The sequence below is a fragment of the Hibiscus syriacus genome, unplaced genomic scaffold, assembly GCF_006381635.1.
Source record: "Hibiscus syriacus cultivar Baekdansim isolate YM2019G1 unplaced genomic scaffold, ASM638163v2 tig00008145_pilon, whole genome shotgun sequence".
Classification (NCBI taxonomy): Eukaryota; Viridiplantae; Streptophyta; class Magnoliopsida; order Malvales; family Malvaceae; genus Hibiscus; species Hibiscus syriacus.
In genome coordinates this window covers 1,956,225-1,965,761 of record NW_024062153.1, presented here as the reverse complement: position 1 = coordinate 1,965,761, position 9,537 = coordinate 1,956,225, and the positions used below count along the sequence as shown (strand labels likewise).

At 34.2% G+C, this 9,537-nt stretch overlaps 1 protein-coding gene across 2 annotated transcripts; it reads left to right on the top strand.

Annotated features, from left to right (window-relative positions):
* The first annotated feature begins 2,083 nt into the window (after positions 1–2,083).
* LOC120202037 (serine/threonine-protein kinase Nek6-like) lies at positions 2,084–6,650 on the top strand. 2 transcript variants are annotated; one of them, XM_039202524.1, is made up of 14 exons: positions 2,084–2,160; positions 2,328–2,449; positions 2,558–2,624; positions 3,432–3,497; positions 3,627–3,673; positions 3,956–4,001; positions 4,087–4,167; positions 4,250–4,292; positions 4,410–4,459; positions 4,698–4,779; positions 4,858–4,907; positions 5,017–5,090; positions 5,195–5,246; positions 5,329–6,650. In XM_039202524.1, exons 2-14 carry the CDS (start codon positions 2,334–2,336, stop codon positions 6,484–6,486), a joined length of 1,932 nt encoding a protein of 643 aa, XP_039058455.1. In that variant the 5' UTR covers positions 2,084–2,160; positions 2,328–2,333; the 3' UTR covers positions 6,487–6,650. The 2 variants fall into 2 exon arrangements, with proteins under 2 accessions (XP_039058455.1, XP_039058456.1); XM_039202525.1 differs by lacking the exon at positions 2,084–2,160 and having other exon boundaries at positions 2,309–2,449.
* The last annotated feature ends 2,887 nt before the right edge of the window (positions 6,651–9,537 follow it).

The window sequence follows — 9,537 nt, the reverse complement described above, 5'->3', positions numbered from 1 at the left end:
ATCGAACACGTATTGAGTAATCGTGAATGAATGATTATTCTGAAAGATATGCCAACAAGTGAGACGATGAATGACGTGTCTTACATGATAGAGGAAATCAAGTACTACATGAATATCTATATAAAAATGAGCAAGCTACCATACTAGTTCAAGAGTGAACCGATAGAGAAGTATGATAAGAGCGACTAAAGAGTTATTGTCAACAAACCAACCTCAAATCGAGTGTTGTAGTAGTAGTAATGCCAAGTAGGTAACGACGAATATTATATGCCCTTAAGGCATAAAATATTAAAAAGACAAACGAGCCCTTAGATAACGTTCTAGATGAGATGTTAACCTTATGGCGAAGCTTGTTAATAAAGACAAGATAGTAATGAGATAATAATATTATATGTGTTATAACCTTAAGAATTTTATAATGTAAGATTCCATAAAGTCAACCTTTGTGTGTCGCTTGAGAAATAACAAGGACACCTGAGTTACTTTAGCAGTATAACGATTGTCTTGTGTGTGTAAAATATCTGAATATATCCAAACTAGTGCGAGGGAACTTTAGATGTTAGTTGAACATTGTATTGATGCTATGTGACCCAAACGCGTTTCGAGTACTATAAAGGAGTAGACTAGCTATGCAACATACCAATGCTGTGTAACTCGAACCTAGCCTAAGATATGTGAGAGGTGTCGATATTGTGTGACCCAAACCTCGTCTAAGGTGCTTGGAATATGTTGATGCTGTGCGACCAAGGTCTTACCCAATATACTTTTAGTAAACAAACAGGGGTGTGATTTCCGTGATGCTATGTGACCTCAAGCTACACCATGATGCTTACTTGTTATTGTGTGATTGTACCTAGCATCTTTGTGATACTGGGTACTATCGTTGTGTTTTGCATGATGGTGCATTGCAGTATTATACTAAGGTTAGAGACCTCGTATATATTTACTCATGGCGAGGCCCTTAGTAGAAACTAAGGGAAGCGCGAGACTTACATTAAAAGGTAGAACTGTTGAACCTAAGTAAGTAACTCTTGATTAGGATCATACATGTACCCACTGCTTATTATCATGTCTTCTAGCATACTTATGTTTATGAGATTTATATGTTGCTCTAGATTAGCGATTATACTAAGTATCCGTCTTAGTAAGATTTTAAACATTCCTCATAGAATATTGTATGGTTACTTGTAGTAGACATGCATATTCAAAGGATTCTTATGTATTTGGATTTGTAAACTTTGAGTTGCATTATTTATTTTAAATTATATGTCACAGAGCTCCAATTTATAAAAGTATTTTTATTACTGTTTTGAACTAATGATTTTTAAATGATGATTATGAGTATTGATTTAAAAAAATGGTTAGTCACTTCGATAGTTCTGTGTAATATTCTAATCCTTAGGGTTTTGGGCCGATTGCATCATGGTGTCACATGACATTTTTATTATTGTTTGTCTTCGGTGGTTGACGGTGGGCAATGGTTATTTTAAGTCATTTAAAATTTAATAATAATAAGTTTTTTATATTTAATAAATAAAAAATCCCATATCATACGTAAATAATAATAAAATAATTCAGAGTGATAAAAAGATGAGCAATTTAAAAGTTTAGTGGGTAAATTACAAAATTTGAAAGTACACAGAGTAAGATAAGAGAGAATAAAATTCAATAAAGAAAGATGCAATTTATCCTTTTTCTAAGGATTGTGACATGACAACTACGTGTAGGATACATTCTCCTGGCTTTGTTATTGTATGCGTGTGGTCTCCCATGAATCTGCAAATGCAAGCAAGGTCTTTCTCTTTTACTTTGGTCTTACCTGTGGATTTTAACTTACCATCTTTCATTTATCAACTTCCCAACTAGGTTAAGTAGTATTTGGATGGCTGTAATTCTTCACTTTATTCTTCTCCACTTGATTAATTAATTAATTTGCTACAGTCATCAACCTTTAATTTCTTTAATTAAATCGTAACTTACGGATGTTGCTTTTAATTGAGTTTGTCAATCCACCTCCTCCCTTATATTCCACACTGATCTCATAATTGTCAATTTTAGCTTTACTCAACTTTCTGTGTTTCCTTTTCACCTAGAAGATCATAACATTTTTTTTTCTAAGAGCTTCAAACCTATAAGGTTTGAGCTTTTTCAATAATTTTGGTCTGTCTTTAACTTTTCTCTTGTTTTTGTTTTTGTCTCTTTCTTCAAATTTTGGAATTTGGGTTTGTCTTTCCAAATAAACTTGTTTTGGCTGAGAGATTTCTGAAATGGGTTTTTGTTTTTGCTGATGATTAAAAGGTTGGGTCTTTATCTTTGGTCTTTTCAAGGACTCAATGGAGAGTGATAATGGTGATGGCAAGTCCAAAATGGACTATGAAGTTATACAACAGATTGGAAGAGGAGCTTTTGGAGCTGCTTTTCTTGTTCTCCATAAACTTGAGAAAAAGAAGTAATTTTTTTTCTTCCCTCTCAATTAGCTGTCGGCACGGTTCATCGTCCTTTACCAGTTATTGGATTTAATTTTCTAAGATTTTCTCTTGTTTTTTTACTCTGTTAGATATGTGTTGAAGAAGATTCGCCTGGCCAGGCAAACAGACAAGTTTAAGCGTACAGCTCACCAAGAGGTCACTTTCTTAAAGCCATTTTTCCTTTCATTCATGCTTGTTATAGATTAACATGCGAGTTGTAATGACCTAAAGTTGCATGGATTATTCCATTTGTAATGTTTTTGGTCTTTCTGATAACAAATCATGCAAAAACAGACCCGCTCACAAACATGCTTGAAAACCGATTGACATATATAAGTATGTACATGCTGCTACTTATGTTACCTAGGTTAGTTTTCTTAAAATGCTTCTGGTCGACACCTGTTCGGACATTGATATGAAGTATAATTCTCCGAATATACGAAAACAATTATTAAAAAAGGAGAGCATATTTGTGTTGGATACATACTCATATCTGTCATTCATCCCACGTCCGGGTAACATATCATCCACCTATATCATTCCCGGTCCTTTATCTGTCCGTTGAGAAACCCTGATATAATGTGTGCTTGATTTGAGGTTGAGGTAGATAAATTGCTGATTTTATCGAGAGTCTCTTCTGCTTTATGTAGTTCAAATGTGAATCTCATAAATATCCTCTGAATTTTCGAATAGCTATCTGACTTGGTACATTTTGGGTTAAAAAGACTCCATGATTAACAGTTAGGGACAAAAATGACTTCACATATCCAAAAAATAGGGAAGACCCTAAAAAATTTCTTGTAAAATTATTGCCAAATAAGATAAAAAAAATGTCTAGACTCTAGACAGCTTGTTCTTTAATATCTACCAAATTTTTTGTATTTGAAACCAAGAATACCCTTAATTCATCCCAAATCATTGCATGTTTGAGAATGTCTCATATGTGCTTTCTCTGTATTGCAGATGGAATTGATTGCAAAACTAAATAATCCGTATATTGTCAAGTATAAAGATGCTTGGGTTGATAAGGTGAAAGGGTTAAATCACTATTTTGGATGTACATTCCGATACGAAAGAGCTGCCGAGCAATATAATTTAGGTTGTCGACACCATGATTGACTCTTCAGTTATTTATTACTTTGTCTTCATGCTTTGCAGGGAAACTGCATATGCATTGTAACCAGCTACTGTGAAGGAGGGGACATGTAAGTTACCATGAAAAGAGTTGTTGATCTGTTTTCTCGGATTATGATGAAATACCCGAGTCCATTAATCGAGTCAAATGGCTTTAAAATTATAAATTTCTCAGCATTAAAGTTAATGAGTGGCATTTATAGTTAGCTATCATGTATGTATTATTGGTCATTAGCTTTAATCAGATTATTGTGTGATTAAATAGTCAATAAAAGTTGGTGGATGCTGTCAGTGTTTGATGCTTATGATACATAGATGAGTATTTGGTGCACTTACAATTTTTGTGGAATCAGGGCTGAGCTTATTAAAAAGGCCCGAGGTATGCACTTTCCCGAGGAGGTAATGCAATATTTCCGCGACGGAACTAGTATGCACAAGCTAGAGATGATATTTACCCTCTCATTGCTCTCTTTTTGGTCCCTAGAAAATCTGCAAATGGATGACTCAATTACTGTTAGCCGTGGACTACCTGCACTCGAATCGTGTTCTTCACAGGGATCTGAAAGTACTGCTTCTATCTTTTTCCCTCTTGTGAATAAAAGCTCTCAAGTGACGATGCGATGTTCTAACTTGTGTTTTGATTTCAGTGTTCGAACATATTCCTTACGAAGGACAATGACATTCGGCTTGGTATGAAGGGAAAAGGATTATCGTGACAGAACTCCTGTTTTGTTTCTTTTTCAGGTTTGGCCTCCATTTTTGATGTCTCTATCTCTAAGATATTATTGTCTTATATGGACTGTACAGGTGACTTTGGACTTGCGAAATTACTTAACACAGAAGACCTTGCTTCCTCGGTATGTACTAATGTTAATCTTTTCTAAAGAATTTCTTGTATAAAGTTTTCGGTAGAAAAACTGACTCCTCGAACTTGGGCTGTATTAGAACTCATCCAATGCTTCAAGCTTTATTCTGCTAGTTTTGATGTATTTCTGGTTCGGATTAGTACTCTTAGTAGTTAGTTATGGAATCTGTCAAAACCAGATTTAAAGGATTGACTTGATTTGTTTTCGATGCTATGCATATTCTTATTAGGTGGTTGGCACACCCAACTATATGTGTCCCGAGCTGCTGGCGGATATACCTTATGGATATAAATCTGATATATGGTCACTTGGTAAAGAAATTCACAGCGTAATTCAGAGATACAAAATCAGTTATCCTATTAACTAGGATTGACATAAACTTATTCCAGGTTGCTGTATGTTTGAGATTGCTGCACATCAACCTGCATTTCGAGCTCCAGTGAGTTTTTTAACATTTGACATAGCCTCAATATCGTTTAACTACAGTCACGTTTTCTGTAGTATGCTTTGCTATTTTATCATAAATTAAGTCATTGACAACTCAACAGGATATGGCCGGACTCATTAACAAGATCAACAGATCCTCCATTTCTCCTCTCCCAATTTTGTATTCCTCCATTCTGTAAGCAACTTTTTCAAACTCATTATGTCGGCTGTTTCTCAATGGCGAGTCTAGTCCACTTAATCGCACTTGGAAGAACACTCTTAAATGGCTACATGTTTCAGGAAACAAATAATCAAGAGTATGCTAAGGAAGACCCCTGAACACAGACCAACTGTGAGTACAAGTCACCCTGTATTAGCTCTCTAGTTTTGAACGATAATATTGATACTGATCCGAGAGCGTTCTGATATTTTAGGCTGCTGAACTATTAAGGCACCCCCATTTGCAGCCGCATCTACTTCGCTGCAGAATCCCATCTCCTGTTTATCTTCCCATAAAGCCCTCAAACAGCCCTGAGGAGAAGATGCCTAAAAAATCGTTCTCCAGCAGAAATGGTGTCAGAAAAGATAGGGGTGTTAAAGGTGTAGGGGTATCGAATGGACAAGAAAATAGACATGCATTTCAGCGAATGGCTGGTGATGTACATGTAAGCAGTTCTAGTTGGGAGGAGCCAGCATCCGGAGCTAGTACGGAAAACAACCTTGTAACTAAGAGGGTTGATCCTACTAGCTGTACTGTTGAAATATCGATCTCTATCAGTGATTCCAAAGAACTGTCCACTGATTCCGAAGTGAGTGTTAGCAACGGAGAAAAACCGGATCAAAAGTATGCTCACTCGGAGTCGATTTCAGAGATGGCATCAAATTCTCAAAATGATGACCAAGAACCTGCTTCTGAGCACACTCGAAACTTGCTAGAAGCTGATATAAAGACTGCAAGCCAAAAAGACGTGACTTTTTGTGACATGCAGGCTCTTGAAGAGGCAGCAAAAGATGTCCCTGACATGCAGGTTATTGGTAGATCAGAGGATTCAAGTAAACTAACAGTTTCCAGTATAAGCTGTGATGATAAAAATGGGTTCCCTGATAATGGAAGTTCATCTACTGTTTATGAAACTGATGTAGAAGGAAAATGCTGTACAAATAAAACCAGTAGCCCGGATGCCAAAACAGAAGGTGCCGACATGAGTAACTTGTCATCCGAAAGTAATGCTGTACTTCCATGTAAAGAGGAAGTAGGAGCGACATCGGAGACTGATACTGGCTCCTTTCCGGCAGAGAAAGACGGTGGCCGACCAGTTCAATTGATGCCGAGTGACGTGTCATTATTAAGTAGATTTACAGCCTTGAGTAGTGATGAAATTAAGACTGCATGGGAGAATCCAAGTCTGGAAAGAGCCGAAGCATTGGAATCTCTGCTTGAGCTATGTGCTAGGCTTCTTAAGGAAGACAAAATTCATGAGCTCGCCGGCGTGCTACGACCATTCGGGGATGAAGTCGCCTCATCTAGAGAAACAGCAATTTGGTTAACGAAGAGCCTAATGTCTGCCCTGAAAATCGATGAAGGATCCTAATTCAGATGATGCAGTTGCCATTAATTTATTCATTATTGTGAGAAAATTGTGTTGATAGGAAGTGTTTTTGAGTGGTTTGCTTGCTTGAACAGAAGAAACAAACATGTGTTGCGGATTGTTGACTAACGGTTTCGATGGAAATAATGCTCAGTGTTCCATATCAATGTCTGTGCACTTAATTAAAATTTAAAGGATGAACACTGAATTTTATTTTTATTAAAAGATTCATGTTCGAATAGTTTTCTTTGTGGAATGTGTATGCGTCGTTAGTATGATAATCTCGTACTAATCAGAGAAATAAATAGGATAAACATACAATTAGAGACTAAAAATGACACTGCAGTGCCAATAAATATGTTAGATTATAAATATTTAAATTATTCAACGTATTTTTTTTTTATTTGAGGATGTAATATTAAAGAATGAGTGAACTTATATCACTTTTAGATATGACAATAATAATTGTATCACAAATTACTATATATATATGAACACATCTTCCAATAGCATTATTCATTTGTTACTATAAATTTAAAATTAAAATAGAGAGAAAATTAAGTTTTGACATCTTGATATTCAAAAAAAGTTTATACCAATTAATTGTATTTTAAGTTAATTTTTTGAATCTTAAAAATATAATTCTAATTAAATATAATTCTAATTTCGTAAAATTATAATTGAAAGCTTATTTTTCATTTTGCATAGTATTCCATTTCTCAAAATTAAAATCATATTTTAACTATCATTTATTATTTCTTATTATTATTATATCATTTTTAAAAAATTAGTTAATAAATTTATTATCAAAAGTATTAAAATTAATTAGTTAAAACTATTTGATATAACGCAACATCAAAATAAATTATTTAGATAAATGATAACATCAATTTAACTGCGAACCATTTTTTAATTTTTATAGTAAAAATATTTTTATTATATATTTTTAATAGTATGGAGTGATTACAATTTATTATATGTCCAAAACTTTTTTAATTTAGTGACAATATACACATCCTGCATATTCGGATGTTCCAACCCAAATTTTAGAAAAAACAATCAATTTTTATCATTGAAGCTATTTTATGGGTTAATATATATATATATATTGAGTTAATCGATCAACGAATATGGCCAAGTAGGGGGTGAATTGGCAATTAAAATTTTGGTGGAAGTTTTTGCAGAAAATTGAAAGTAGTTGCGCAGCGATTTAGAGTGGTTCGACTTTCTCAACCAAAGTCTACGTCCACTACCTTAACTATCCACACTAAGGATTTTTCACAAATTCACTAATTTGTCTTTCTTTTGAGGAAAAAGAATAACCTTACAAATCTCTCAAGAATTATACCCCAAATTCTTGAGAACACTCTCTCCCAAAGAGAACAATACAAATTTTGCAAACTTACAAGAAAATCCTCACAAGGCAAGATGTTTGCACAATTCTAGAACAAAGAAAGAACACTCAAGAATAATACAATTGAGCACAATAAGTGTTCTTGAAAGAAAAAATGAATATTGAATGAAATAGACTTGAAAGTGCTCAAACTTGAGGTTTGATGCTTTCTCTTTGATTCTCTTGGTTCTTGTTGATTGTTGTTTCTTGTTTTTTATCAATGGCTTCTAAGCTTGTTTAAATACTCCTTCAATTGATTCTGAACGTTGGGGATGATTAGTGGAGTCAATGGAGCCGTTTAAGTGTGAAAACAATTAATAAAACAGTGGGAGCGTCTGGTGCATCGATGCATAAAGCTAGTGCATCGGTACACTATGTGTAAAATTCAAATATTTCAACTGTTGGACCCTTAGTGCATATGCATAAACTGCATTCGATGTTTTAAACAAGCCTGAGTGCATTGATGCATGGTCTGTGCATTGATGCATGAAATGCATTCGATATTTTCATAAAACCTGAGTGCATCGATGCATAGTAGTGCATCGATGCGTAGTAGTGCATCGATGCATAGTAGTGCATCGATGCATAAAATGCATTCGATATGGTGAGTGCATCGAAGCATCAAAGAGTGCATTGGTGCATCCCTTCTCAATTTTGATTTTTGGCTCGTTTTTTGTTCGAAATAATTTGTGAAAATTGTTTCAAAAATATTTTTAAGTATAAAACACAATTTTACACATTAGTAAGGATTGAAATTGAATTTTGAAAGACTTGGAGTAATATTTTGATATTCGAGTAATTAAATCGAATATACTTAGAAAATCATTTGTAAAATCTTAAAATTCATTTAACTTAATTTTTTATATCGAAACATCAAAATGTTTTCAACAATCTCCCCCTTTTTGATATAACAAAACATTTTAGTAATTTTACGATTTTCTAATAAATTTTGAAATCAAGTTTGAAAAATTACTCCCCCGTACTTTAACACTTCTCCCCTCTTTTTGTTAAATCAAAAAGACTTTAAACAAGGTTTTGAAAAGTATAGCCAATTGATTATAAATAAATATAGCTTAAGCTGCTAAGACCGAAGATCAAGAGAAAGGTTAGCCATTAGTTTCATAATTCAATATTCATAATCAAATGTGAAATGGCATAATTGGTGATAATGCAACTAATATGTAAATGATGCAAAAATTAATAAACATTAAGCTCAAAAAGAAAGCTAAAGACAAACCAAATATATATATAACAAGTTCAAACATCCAATCATTCAAATCATAAATCCAAATAAATTCAAACATTCAACAACCAAAGTAAAACAATCCAAAGTAAAACAATCCAAAAGCAGTCAAAATGTTTAAAACAATAAGATCTAAGTTTTTATCCAATAAAGCTAAGCAAGAAACAATATATAATCATCCATCGGTGGATCAGGAGGAGATAAATGTGTCCAAATGTTGGTCACATCTCGTGAAAGAGCATCGACCCTCTTGTCCAAAGTGTCGAAACGACGGTTCATCATCTCGTTGGTAGCAGTCAGATTAGAATCGATGGATGCGAGCCTCATATCAAGATTCTCCATAAATGATCGGAAGTATGGATGCATTTGATCTTCTTGTTGTGCTGGTTTCGGAGCAGGCTCATCGTCTAGTACGTGA

What these genes read in the sequence shown, in the direction of transcription:
- LOC120202037 (XM_039202524.1), top strand. Translation starts at nt 2,334, where the DNA reads ATGGAGAGTGATAATGGTGATGGCAAGTCCAAAATGGACTATGAAGTT. An exon ending in TACTGTGAAGGAGGGGACAT is followed by an intron (nt 3,674 to 3,955) that starts GTAAGTTACCAT and finishes TTGTGGAATCAG; the next exon opens with GGCTGAGCTTATTAAAAAGG. An exon ending in CAGAAGACCTTGCTTCCTCG is followed by an intron (nt 4,460 to 4,697) that starts GTATGTACTAAT and finishes TATTCTTATTAG; the next exon opens with GTGGTTGGCACACCCAACTA.